The sequence below is a fragment of the Cervus canadensis genome, chromosome 20 (genome assembly GCF_019320065.1).
Source record: "Cervus canadensis isolate Bull #8, Minnesota chromosome 20, ASM1932006v1, whole genome shotgun sequence".
NCBI classification, from domain to species: Eukaryota; Metazoa; Chordata; class Mammalia; order Artiodactyla; family Cervidae; genus Cervus; species Cervus canadensis.
Genome location: NC_057405.1, coordinates 59,521,936 through 59,535,826, shown reverse-complemented (window position 1 = coordinate 59,535,826; position 13,891 = coordinate 59,521,936). Strand labels below are relative to the sequence as shown.

At 33.5% G+C, this 13,891-nt stretch overlaps 1 protein-coding gene across 3 annotated transcripts in view; it reads left to right on the top strand.

The window, feature by feature from the left end:
• Positions 1-13,891, top strand: part of REV3L (REV3 like, DNA directed polymerase zeta catalytic subunit) — a 174,829-nt gene that overhangs the window by 77,421 nt on the left and 83,517 nt on the right. For 2 of the 3 annotated variants that reach the window (XM_043439688.1, XM_043439690.1), the window contains 5 exons: positions 3,300-3,394; positions 4,269-4,373; positions 5,361-5,445; positions 5,530-5,681; positions 12,481-12,600. In XM_043439688.1, coding sequence (XP_043295623.1) covers positions 3,300-3,394; positions 4,269-4,373; positions 5,361-5,445; positions 5,530-5,681; positions 12,481-12,600 — 557 coding nt within the window. The remainder of the gene's footprint in view (positions 1-3,299; positions 3,395-4,268; positions 4,374-5,360; positions 5,446-5,529; positions 5,682-12,480; positions 12,601-13,891) is intronic. The other variant, XM_043439689.1, reaches the window with a different exon arrangement.

Below are 13,891 nucleotides of genomic sequence, written 5' to 3'. Positions count from 1 at the left end.
TGCAGGCTCAAATTTATTTTAATTTTTAAAAAAAATTATTTCTAATTGGAGAATTATTGCTTTACAATATTGTATTGGTCTCTTCCACATATAAATATGAATCAGCCATAGTTAAACATATGTCCCCTCCCTCTTCAACCTCCTGCCCACCTCACATTGTATCCCACCCCTCTATGTTCTTTTTTCTATTTACTGAAAGCAGTTTTTTAATTTCTGAAAACTACTTCCTAAAAGATGGTGCTGTTAAAGTGCTGCACTCACTATGCCGGCGATTTTGGAAAACTCAGCAGTGGCCACAGATTTGGAAAAGGTCAGTTTTCATTCCATTCCTAAAGAAGGGCAATGCCAAAGAGTGTTCAAACTACTGCACAATTGCATTCAATTCACATGATAGCAAAGTAATGCTCAAAATCCTTCAAGCTAGGTCTCAATAGTATGTGAACCAAGAACTTCCAGATGTTCAAGCTGGATTTAGAAAAGGCAAAGGAACCAGAGATCAAATTGCCAACATCCATTGAATCATAGAAAATGCTAGAGAATTCCAGTAAAACATCTACTTTTGCTTCATTGACTACGCTAAAGCCTTTGACTGTGTAGATCACAACAAACTGGAAAATTCTTAAAGAGATGGGAATACCAGACCGCCTGACCTGCCTCCTGTGAAACCTTCATGCAGGTCGAGAAGCAACAGTTAGAATCGGACATGAACAATGAACTAGTTACTCATCGGGAAAGGAGTACATCAAGGCTGTGTATTGTCACCCTGCTTTTTTAACTTATATGCAGAGTACATCATGTGAAATGCTGGGCTGGATGAAGCACAAGCTGGAATCAAGATTGTGGGGAGAAATATCAATAACCTCAGATATGCAGATGACACCACTTTTATGGCAGAAAGTGAAGAAGAATTAAAGAGCCTCTTGATGAAGGTGAAAGAGGAGAGGGAAAAAGCTGGCTTAAAACTCAACATTCTGTAAACAAAGATCATGGCATCCGGTTCCATCACTTCATGGCATATAGATGGGGAAATGATGGAAACGGTGATAGACTTTTATTTTCTTGGGCTCCAAAATCACTGTGGACAGAGATTGCAGCCATGAAATTAAAAGATGCTTGCTCCTTGGAAGAAAAGCAATGACAAACCTAGACAACGTATTAAAAAGCAGAGACATTACTTCACCTACAAAGGGCCAAACGTGCTGTGCTTAATTACTCAGTCGTGTCCACCTCTTTGCAACCCCATGGACGGTAACCCACCAGGCTCATCTGTCCATGGGGGTTCTCCAGGCAAGAATACTAGAGTGGGTTGCCATGCCCTTCTCCAGAGGTCCTTCCCAACCCAGGAATCAAATCCAGGTCTCCCACATGGCAGGCAGATTCTTTACCGTCTGAGCCACCAGGGAAGCTTAGTCATGTATGGATATGAGAGCTGGACAATAAAAAAGGCTGAGAGCACTGAAAAAATTGATGCATTCAAACTGTGGTGCTGGAGAAGACTCTTGAGAGTCCCTTGGACTACAAGGAGGTCAAGTCAATCAATCCTAAAAGGACATCAACCCTGAATATTCATTGAAAGGACTGATGCTGAAGCTGAAGCTCCAGTACTTTCGCCACCTGATGGGAAGAGCTGACCTGTTGAAAAGACCCTGATGCTAGGGAAAAATTGAGGGCAGGAGGAGAGGGGAATGACAGAGAGTGAGACGGCTGGATGGCACCACTGACTCAATGAGTTTGAGCAAATTCATTTCCAGGAGATGGTAAAAGGTAGGGAAGCCTGGCTTGCTTCAGTTTATGGGGTCGCAAAGAGTTGGACAGAGTTGAGCGGCTGATCAGCAACAACACCCTTCCCCTAGTAACACCTCCTATTCTGAATGTCCGAAGTAGTTTTTAGTAAGGGCAAGAAATATTTTAAGTTTCTGCTGTGAAATTGCATTTTTAAATATTTCCTCCCTTTGTCACGAATGATCTACTCCTGGAAAATTCACCCTTGAAGTTTATAATATAATTCTTTGAAAATTGTGAAACAGTATAAAGGAGAAAACTACTGGCCAAAACTATTTTATCTGTTATTTTTTTTATTTCATGGCATAACTTATTTTGTTAAGTTAGACAAGCTGTATTGAGAATTACTTTTTCTGAAACTTAAAGAGATGGATATACTGTGATAGTTTGACGAACATGTCCCTCCTCAGTGGTAAAAAGATATATGTGTGCTGTGTCTGTATATCTGTATCTATATACGTGTATAGATAAATTATAAAAATTCTTTGTTTTAACAAATTAATAGCTTATGTTCCATTAAAATTTATACCTATGGCTGATTCATGTGGAGGTTTGACAAAAAACAACAAAATTCTGTAAAGCAATTATCCTTCAAATAAAAAATAAATTTTAAAAAATAAACTTAATTTCTTAGGTATGGACAATGGAGAATGAGTTTTGTTAATATGTTTCTCTTAAAACATGACCGTATGGTATCACCTCTTTTCCTAGCTGTGATCCCAATACTGGACTTGGGTGGTTTCGCAATTCTCATGTTATAGAAAGTTTTAAAGCATTCCCCAGCTCAGTAGTAGTTGTTGAAGGCAGGGAGAGCAATATCACTTGCCCACTTTTATGTGTATCTCCCCTCAACTCTTGTTATATATTTCCTCCTAATTTTTAAAAACCATCTTTTTTAATTTTTAAAAGCCATCTTTTTAATAATTGGTGAGATAGATGCCTCTGGGCAAGTAATTGCATATGTGTATGGTTTTTGATGAGTCCCCTCTCTTGTCTCTCTACTGTCTTAAAACCAGCTTGCTCTGGATATGACCCACATGCTGAAACATTGTATATTCCCTTTTATATATTTATATAATTTTATGTATTTATGTATTATTTATTTTTGGCTTTGCCGGGTCATTGTTGTTTCATGGGCTATCTCTAGTTGCAGACAGCTGGGGCTACTCTCTAGTTACAGCTTCTCATTGCAGTGGCTTCTCTTGTTGAGGAGCACAGCCTTAGTTGCCCCACAGCATGTGGGATCTTCCCAGAGCAGGGATTGAACTCGTGTCACCTGCATTGGCAGGCAGACTCTGCCACTGGGCTACCAGGGAAGCCCTGTACATTCCTTTTATATAAAATATAATGATCCAAAGTATGTAAAATGATCCCAAAAAGATCTCAATAGAGTTATCAATTGATAAATATCACTGGCTTTCTGGTTACCCTTTAAACATGAAAAATCTTTTAAGAAAAATCTTAAGAAAATTTTCTCTTACATAATTATTGTGTCTTTTGATACTTCTTTAATACAGCTCTTTAATACTGGAAGGTGTTGAACCACAGAGTACTTGTGAATTAGAAGTGGATGCTGTAGCTGCTGATATCTTAAATCGATTGGACATTGAAGGTATATACACAGTTATTCTTTTTTTTTTTAACACAGTTATTCTTAATGTATATTTTTATTTTTAAAAATCCATGACCAAAGAATGGAAAAAGTATGGAAGAAAACATCACTAGGGAAGTGAAATTAAAGGAAGATGTAAAATATTATGAAGATTTTTTTTCTGTACCCCTGATGAGATAGTCATTTTTTCATTTATGCTTTATTCATATGAGTTTGTTTGTATAGACATAAACCTAAAGTAAGTGTGACACTAAATAAATAAATTAGCCATTATAAAAGAATTTACTATGCTCTGCCTTCTTCAGAGAAGGCAATGGCACCCCACTCCAGCACTCTTGCCTGGAAAATCCCATGGATGGAGGAGCCTGGTGGGCTGCAGTCCATGGGGTCGTGAAGAGTCGGATACGACTGAGCGACTTCACTTTCACTTTTCACTTTCATGCATTGGAGAAGGAAATGGCAACCCACTCCAGTGTTGTTGCCTAGAGAATCCCAGGGACGGGGGAGCCTGGTGGGCTGCCGTCTAAGGGGTCGCACGGAGACGGACACGACTGAAGTGACTTAGCAGCAGCAGCAGCCTTCTAATTTTTTATTTTCAGATTATGTACCAGGGAGGGGACTTTTGGGTCTGTTGACTATCATCAAATGTTTGAATCTTATTCACTTGCTGGAGTTTTAGGGAACTAGTAAGGAAACTAAAAAGGGAGTAATATAGTAAATGTAGGTTGGGATAATTTGTTTTATTACACAGAATAGGTAATTGTTTTTCTTCAAGGCAACATTTATTTTTTTTTTAAAGTATGGATTTCTCTTTTTTTAAACAAGTATTTTTCACTTTGACCCTTGTCATATTGAAGTATTATTGTGATTACAGCTCAAATTGGTGGAAACCCTGGTCTACAGGCCATATGGGAAGATGAAAAGCAACGGCGAAGAAATAGAAATGAAACTTCTCAAATTAGTCAACCTGAATCACAAGGTACAAGCCTAATGTACTCTGATGATATTTTTTTAACTGGATATTTTAATGAAAAAGTACAAGCCATTGAATTTTTACCTTGACATTAGATTTTGCTTTCCAAACTACATTTAAATTTTCTGCATATTTTTCTTCCTATTTTCATTATTCTTCGCGTCCAAAGTGTCACTCATTGTCTCTTATAAGAAACTGACATCTTCATTGGCCTTGGTTTTCATTCTACCCTTTTCTCCTTTTTCATTCTCTAGTATGTTTTAACCTTGGCATTTCCAAATGAGCTATAGAATACTTACAGAAGAGCATGAATCCCAACTTAGAAACACTGTTTAGTTCATTAAGCTTTGAAAATGTAACCCGTGAAATTCTGTCCCCAAATTATTTCTCTGGGTATATCATAAATTCTGACTTTGACTAACTTGTACATCTCCAAAGAAAATACTAATTTGATTTTTTACTAAACTTTGGTACATTCAAAAAGAATTGGAAGAAATTTTTAAAATGCGATGGATACAACAAATTATTAAACAAAGGTAAAAGAATAGAAGACAATTTAAAAGGCAAATGTATTTGGAATACAGTAGTAAGCCTACACTAAAGTTTAATTAAAATTTGTGTTATAATCTCATGGACACTAAAAATCCTGTGATAAATTTTGAATGCCTTTTATGCCTTTTAAAATAGAAATATTTTATAAAGGGAAAATTTCTAGGTTCATGGTATGTGATAACATTTTTAGATAGAAAATAATGTTTTTGTTTTATATTTAATTTATAGAACTTAATCTTGAAATGACTTTAAGTGCTTAATTTTATAGCTTCAGTAACAACCATTTCTTTTTTGCTTGATTTATAATAGGACTATTTTTAGGTGGTGTTATTTGTGTCATATATAGGAAATTGCTACCATTTTAAAAGATACTCTAGGAAAAAAGAAACTATTTCATTCATTTGCTGTCTACATTTTTTAATGAACTTTTAAAATTCAAAGATCGCAGGTTTGTGCCAGCAACAGAAAGTGAAAAAAAATTTCAGAAGAGACTTCAGGAAATTCTCAAAGAGAACAATTTCTCTGTGTAAGTGGTTATTTATTATAGATCTCAGAACTAATTTTATTGCTTTATTATGTAGTTTGTTATAAAGGATATGTTTTAATTAAGCAGAACATTATCAGGATCTGTGGACTACAGCGATGGATCCCAGGAGTTCTCTGCTGAATTAACTTTGCACTCTGAGGTTCTGTCTCCTGAAATTCTTCCATGTACACCAGCTAATATGGTAGAAGTCCACAAAGATGCAGAGTTGAGCAAAGGTGAGGTTTTCTTGCAAGCATACAGAAAATACCATTATAGACATCCTGTTTATCTAGCACTGAGATATTAGTATTTAGTTGAGTTAGCTCATTTTTTTCCCTAAGAACTAAATATTGATGTAGCATAAACCTCTCTCTCATTCCTTTACCTTTTCTTAATCTCTAGAGGTAAGCATCATTCTAAAGTTGATACAAATTGTTAAACCATGTATGATTTTATATGTTCTTACATAGGTATGTCCACAACAACTACTATTACTTTAGGTTTTAAATTTTACATAAATGGTGTCCTACTTACCACAGATTAAGCAACTTGCATTTTTCATTCAATATTATATTTTTTAGCAATTTAATTGAGGTGTAATTTACATGACAAAATTCAATCATTTCAAGTGTATAATCCAGTGATTTATGATAAATTTACAGTGTTGTACTAACATCTCCATAATTCAATTTTAAAACAGTTCCTTTACCTCAAAAGACCCTAACCCTAAATAACCACTAATCTACTTTATTGTCTCTCAAGATTTATCTTTTCTGGGTAAATCATGTAAATGAAATCATAAAATATGTGATCTTTTGTACTTTTTTACTTAGCATAACGTTTTTAGTTTTTTCCATACTGTAGATTTCTATCATTATTTCATTCCATTTTATCACCTAATTGTATTGCCTTGTACTGATATGTTTTATTGATTCATTCACTAGTTGATGAATGTTTTGAGTTCTTTTCACTTTTGGGCCCTTAAGAATAATACTGTTCTGAACGTTTATGTCTTTGTGTGGGTATATGTTTTCATTTTTCTTGAGTGGATACCAAGGAAAAGAATTGCTGGGTCATTTGATAAATTTGTGTTTAACTTTGAATAAATGGCCGAACTGTTTTCCTAGGTGACTGCACTGTTTTACATTCCCATCAGCAGTATATGAGGGTTCCAGAGACCTTACATTCTCACTAACACTTGTTATTATCTGTCTTTTTTTATATAGCCATCCTAGTATGTGTGAAATGGCATCTCATTATGATTTAATTATCATTTCCCTCATTAATAATGATGTTGAGTATCTTTTGTGTCAGCAGTAATAGCTTTGAAATCTATTCTCATTCTTACATGTTTGTAGGTCACTCATTTTAGCTGCTGATTAGCATTCTTTTGTAAGACTAAACAAGTTTATCTGATTCTCTACAACTCTTAAGATGGTTTTCACCTTGGCACTGTGGTTGGCAGTATCACATCTCATCTTATGGCCATGTGCAGGAGTTTCTCTGCAGAAGACATAAAGTATAATTCGCCAAGTCTTAGGGTGTATGTATTATTAAACTCTACCTTAGATAGCATCTGTTCTATCAGGGTTTCTGCAATGCAGTTAGCTTTTACATGGTTGGTAGTTAAGAGTGTAATGGAAGTTTTACTCAGAAGTTATGTTTTTTATGCAAACAATTTTTCTAAGCAGGGGAGTCAGAATAGCAGGAGTAGAGTTACCAACCTTCAGTAAGAAAGGAAAAGCCCTCTTTTCACTGCTGCATGGGCAGCAGAGGTATTCTTGACTGTATTAAACAGCAGCTAGAAATGAGCACCTACATCCATCTAGGGCTTCCTCCTTCTCTAAGAGTTGCATCCTAGCATTGTGCCCTCTGACTCAGAGCAAGTTACACCCTCTCCCAAGTATTTTAATGGCAGCCTTTTGGATCAGAGCTCTGCTTTGATTTGCTTTGTCTTAGCATCTGCTAGCCCCATCCTAATCAAAATGTATCCAGAATTTCCATACTACTATTTCCTGTGCATTTTTAATATCTACTATGACAGCTTCCCGCCACATTGAGCTGCCTGCCTGACTGAGCAGTTTATTTCCTCAGGTACCAATTATTGACTTTGTTAGTATTCTCGTTACAGAGTTGCATAAATTTTGTCTTACCGTTTAATTTTCCTTATAAGCTCCTTTTTAGTGCTCAGTTTTTCAGACTTTGAGGTATGTTAACAATAAAACTATCATATTTTATTACAAAATTGCTCTATGAAATGATTATACCTAAGTTTATATTCCCACAGAATGTTAGAGCTTTACTTCCCTGCATCCTCAACAATATTTGATAGTGGAGATGCAAAAATTTTTTGCCATTCTCATTCTTTAGAATCTGAATAGTTTAATCTGCATTTCCTGATTGCTGATATTTATAAGCATTTGGGTCTTTCTATCTGAGAATTGCTTATTCATGTTCTTTGCTCATTTTCTATTGCAGGAATCGTTTTCTTACTAATGTGTAGAAATTCCTTGTATTTTCTAGATATCAAGCCCTTGTTAGTATATTTATTGTAGAGATATTTTCTCCTTATCTAGATTTGTTGAACTTTATTTTTAGTCTTTTTTCCCATTTTCTTCCCTTTTTTAAAAAGAGTATTTTATGTGTCTTTTTAGCTTTATATTTAACAATTTTTTCCCTTTACTGTTTGGTTTTTGTACCTGATTTACAAGTCATTTCCTATTCTGCTGTAATGAAAATTTTCATCCTTAAGGTTTATGCGTGCTTACAGTTGGTTTTCCACATGTAGGTCTTCAATTCATCCTACATTTTACTTGTGTATATAGTAAGGATCTTACTGTATCTGTTTTTTCTAGGTATAAAGAGCTAGTGGTTCCAACACATTTATTGAAAAAAATTTGTTTTCACTGAATTCCCCAACCTCAGTTGTGTTCTCCCATGTTAATACCATACTGTTGTAATTACTGTTGCTTTGTAAGTATGAATGTATATCAGGGGCAGATCTCTGAATGGCTTCAAAATTGTCTTAATGACTCTTGGATCTTTTAAAAAGCTGTTCCATGTTAATTATAAGATCAGATTGTCTTGTTTCTGAAAAGAACTTTGTTGAGATTTTATTGGAAAGTTATTGAATTTATAGACTGATTTAGAAATATTTTAAATCTTTCTGTATACCAAATTATCTCATTTATGAACATGATATATTTCTCAGTTTATTTGGTCTTCCTTGTTTTTCAGTAAAGCTTTGTGGGTTTTTTGGTGAAAGTAATATCTTTTGTTAGATATACACCAGGTGCCTCATAATTGTTGCTGTTGTGAATTTATCTTTCAAAAATTACATCTTCTAATTGCTGATATTAGGCTCTTCACTGACCTTGTGTGTTAGTCTTATATCCAACAACTTTTGTTAGTGTTGATAATTTATATCTGTTTCACTGGATTTTCTATGTAGAGTCATTATCAGAAAATAATTATTACTTCCCTTCCCATCCTTATACTTTTTTAATGTTTTAATGCACTGCTTAAGAACTCTACAATAATGTTAAGTAGAAATCATAAAAGCATTTTTCCTGGCTTTAAAGGGAATGTTATTGTATTTCATCATTAATTATGAAATTTACTACAGGATATTGGTAGATAAATTTTAATCAGTTAATTAAATAGCAATTAAATCTTCTATTTCTTGCTTGCTAAGGAAAATCTGAGTTTTTAAAAGCAAGAATGGATATTAAGTTTTACCAAATTTTTCTTTCTGAATTTACTGACACAGTCAGTTTTTCTCGTTTACTCTGTTAATATTTAGTTACATTAATAACATATCTAATGTTAAACTATCCTTGCACTCCTGAAACAAATTGTTGTTTGTCATGTGTGTTTTTTTAAGCATTGCTGTATTTACTTTGCTAATAATTTTGTTTAGGGTTTTTTTTTCTTCCAGGAATTGAGAAGCATTCATACTTTAACCCCATTAAATGCATTGTAGAGCTTTTCCTGTTTTTCACCTCTCCTTTCAAGAATTTTTATTGGAGTGATATAGTCTTGTTTTCAGAGATTTGATACATCTCACCTGTAAAACCATTCAGACTTACACAGGTTTTTTTGTGGCTTGATTTTTATGTGAGGGTGAGGGTAGTAAGGGCTTCCCTTGTTGCTCAAATGGTAAAGAACCTGCCTGCAATGCATCAGACCCAGGTTTGATCCCAGGGTCGGGAAGATCCCCTGGAGAGGGAATGGCTACACTCCTGTATTCTTGCCTGGAGAATTCCATGGACAGAGGAGCCTGGAGTCCATGGGGGAAATAAAGGGCGTGGATTTTAAACTATTAATTTATCTTCCTTAATTGTTACAGGTTTACTCAGATTTTTTATTTCTGTTTGAATCAGAGTTTATATCATATTTTTCCTAAGAAACTATCCATTTAATCTGAGTTTTCCATATTTTTGGTATAAAGTTGCTCATAGTGTTCCTTTAATATATCTCTTTTACCTTTGGCACATCCCCTTTTATTTCTAATGTAATTTATTTACTTTTTCTCGCTTTTGTTGTGATCATTCTTGCCAGTCTTATCTATTTTGTAATTAGTTTTAAAACCTGCTTTGTTTTCTCTGATCTCAGTTTTGGGGTTTTGGGTTTTGGGTTTTGTGTTGTTGGTTTTTTTTTTTTTTGCTTTGGGATGACCTTTTTTTTGTAGTTTCTTCTTTGTTCTTTCATCTTGATTAAACACTGTAGCTATGTCCTGGGATGTTTTAAAAACATTTCTTCTGGAGCTTCTAACTCTTCCTTTAAAAACTGTTGAAAACATTGATTTTCAAGTCTGAGTATCAGAAGCAGAAAAATAGAATCCGCATGGGGAAGAGAGTGGTCTATGTGGGGAAACGTGTGAGTGTTTATTTCTGAGCTCTGTATTCTGTTTCATTAATCCATATGTCTGTTTTTGTGCCAATCTCATGCTGTTTTGATTACTGTAGTTTTGTAATATTGTCTGAAGTCTGGGAGAGTTATACCTCATGCTTTGTTATTTTTTTTCTTAAGGATTGCTTTGGCAATTCTGGATCTTTTAGGAGATCCAGAATCTATATCCAAAGTATAAATTTTAGGCTTATCCTAGTTCTGAGAAAAACTCATGGGTATTTTGATAGGTAATGCATTAAATATATTGATTGCTTTGGGCAGCATGGCCATTTTAACAGATTTAATTTTTGTAATTTAAGAGCATGGAATATCTTTCCATTTCTTTAAGTTACCTTCAGTTTCCTTTATTAATGTTTTATAGTTTTCAGCATATAAATCTTTCACCTCCTTGGTGAGGTTTATTCCTAAATATTTTACTTTTTAATGTGATTTTAAAAGGGACATTTGTTTACGTTCCCTTTCTTTTATTGTTAGTGTAAAGAAATGCAAGCAGTTTCTGTATGTTAATCTTGTATCCTCCTACCTCGCTGTATTTGTTTATCAGTTCTTATAGTTTGTGTGTAGAGTCTAGGGTTTTCTATATATCATGTCATACCATCTACATATAGTGACAGTTTTACCCCTTCCTACGAATTTGAATACCTTTTCTTTTGATTTCATCTGATTGGTGTTGCTAGAACTTCCAATACTATGTTGAAGGGAAGTGAGGGTTGGCATCCTTGTCTTGTTCCAAATTTTAGGTGGAAGACTTTAAACTTTTCACCATTGAGTATTATATTGGCTGTGTGTGTGTCATAGATAGCTTTTAGTATGTTAAGATATGTTTCCTCTATACTCACTATTGTAAGGGTTTTAATCATGAAAGGATGTTGAATTTTATCAGATACTTTTTTCTGCATCCATTGAGATGATCATATGGTTATTATCTTTTCTTCTGTTGATGTGGTAGATCACATCGATTGATTTATGTATGTTGAATGATCCTTTTGACCCTGGGATGAATCTTAATTGTTCATGGTATATGATCTTTTTTAATGTGTTGTTGGATTCAGTTTTCTAATATTTTGTTGAAAATTTTTATATCTATATTCATCAAAGATACTGCCCGTATTTTTTGTTTTTTTGTTAGTGTCTTTGTCTGGTTTTGATATCAGGGTAGTGGTGGCTTCGTAGCCTATCTTTGGAAGTATTCCTTCCTCTTCAGTCTTCTGGAATAGTTTCAGAAAAATTAGTATAAGTTCTTCTTTGTATGGTTGGTAGAATTTGCCTGTGAAACCATCTGGTTCTGGACTTTTGTTTGTAAGGAGTTTGTTGTTGTTGTTTTTAATTACAGATTCTGTTTCGTTTCTAGTGATTGGTTGGTCTGTTCAAGATCTATTTCTTCTAGATTCAGTTTTGGAGAGCTGTATGCTTCTACAAAGTTATCCATTTCTTCTAGGTTGTCTAATTGTTCATCGTATTGTCTTACGGTTTTTTGTTATTTCTGTGGTATCAGTTGTATTTCTCTTCTTTGATTTCTTATTTTATTTGGATCTTCTCTCTTTTTATCTTCGTGAGCCTTGCCAGAGGTTTGTTAATTTTGTTTACCCTTTCAAAGAACCAGCTGTTAGTTTCATTGATTTTTTTTTTTTCTAGTTTTTTGAATCTCTATTTATTCCCTCCCTGATCTTTATTACCTCCTTCCTTCTGCTGACTTTAGGTTTTGTTTGTTCTTCTTTTTCCAGTTCTTTTAGGTGATGGATTAGATTATTTATTTCAACTTTTTTTTTTTCCTTAAAGAAGGCCTATATCATTATGAACTTCCCTCTAAGAACTTGTTTTACAGATTTTAATGTACAGTGACTTATCAGGGTAATATAACTGTACAAACTAGGTAGTTGGTTTAGTGAAGAGATTGTAAATATTTAGTGATCACAGTTTTAGGGTTTTTTTTTTTTCTTTGTGACTGGTTAGATTTCCTGTGGCTTTCATTAAGTTTATTATGTTTTTATTTAACATATATCACTAACACTTCAAAATTTTAAATAGGTTTACATTGTAATGTTTCCTAATTTACACAAATTGTAAGCAATTTCAGATTTAGGTCATTTACTTTAATGTTTTTGTATTCTTTGTCCTCTTAAGGTCACACTAGACCCAAAGTGGAGGAAGCTCTTATTAATGAAGAAGCAATTTTGAACCTCATGGAAAACAGTCAAACTTTTCAGCCTTTGACCCAAAGACTGAGTGAGTCACCAGTTTTCTGTAAGTAACTATTCTATCATAAATTTTCAGTATATTAAATCAACAAAAGTGCATATATCAGGTATTACTTTTTCTTTTATTTGAAGAGGTTAAAGTTGCATGTTGAATAAATTCTTACTCAGCATAAGAAGGAAATTTTGCATTAAGAGAAGTGTAGTTTCTTTTTTTGTTTTCCATACAGCTTTTTCTGTTAAACAATTGGGAAAGAAAATAATTCTCTTTTTTTAAACTTCACTTTGGTTGGAAGAGAACTATACTGCTTTAAGGGGAAATGTGTTTATTTTGAATTAAAATTCTTCAAAGTACAGTACATTAATAAAATACCATGATTGATTCTTTCTTAATAAGTCTCAGAAATTTCCCTGGACCACAGCTTTCAAGCCATTAATTCTTGACTAGAGTAGGACATAACAGTTACTTCTGAGTATCTTTACATTTCCATAAATGCATTTTCATTAATATTATAAGCCATTTACTAAATTTCATTTCAATAATTTAGTCTAAATTACTGGTATCTTTTTCAGAAATGTTTTTAAATTTTCATTGCAAAAAGTGAAATATCATTGAATTTCCTGCATCTTGTTTTGCTTGGTATAGTGATTTTATGTTTCTTGCTCACTTTGTTTTTCCATTCTTACTGTATCAAATGAGGTATAGCATCAAATGTGATCCTACCCCTCCACAGTATCCTCTCTCTGTTATTTACATTTTCATTTGAGTGGAAGATTAATTGAATGACTAGGGACAATATCAAAATTACTGTACACAGTCATGTTTCAAGAACATTTTATATGGAGGTAGGTAACTTTTTTCTTTTCTAAATGAATGACATGACATACATAAAAAGAAATGATCCAAAGACCACATCTAAAATTTAGTTTGAAGTTTATAATGTAAAATGTTTTATTTCTCTGAGTAAATAAATGTTATATGCCTAAATTATATTTTAGTTATATAAAGTTAAAGAAATCAAAAAAGAGAGAGGTGTATTCTTCTTTCATCATTCTAAGTGAATAAAATGTATTACCAGCTGATACAATTTCACTTCTCTAAAGTTGAAAAAAATACAGTCTCAATGTTAGTCAAAGATTTGAGTCAAATATATATAAATCATTTGCTAATATTAACTTTTTTCAAAGTATGAGTCAGGAAAAATAAACTGCAATTCTAGGTTTAATAAATGGATTTTTGCCAAAATAGCCTCCATAAGCAAATTTCAATTTTGCCTTATATTTGGTAGCATGACTGACTAGTTTCTTCGTTGTCAATAAAGAAAACCTGAAACTTAATA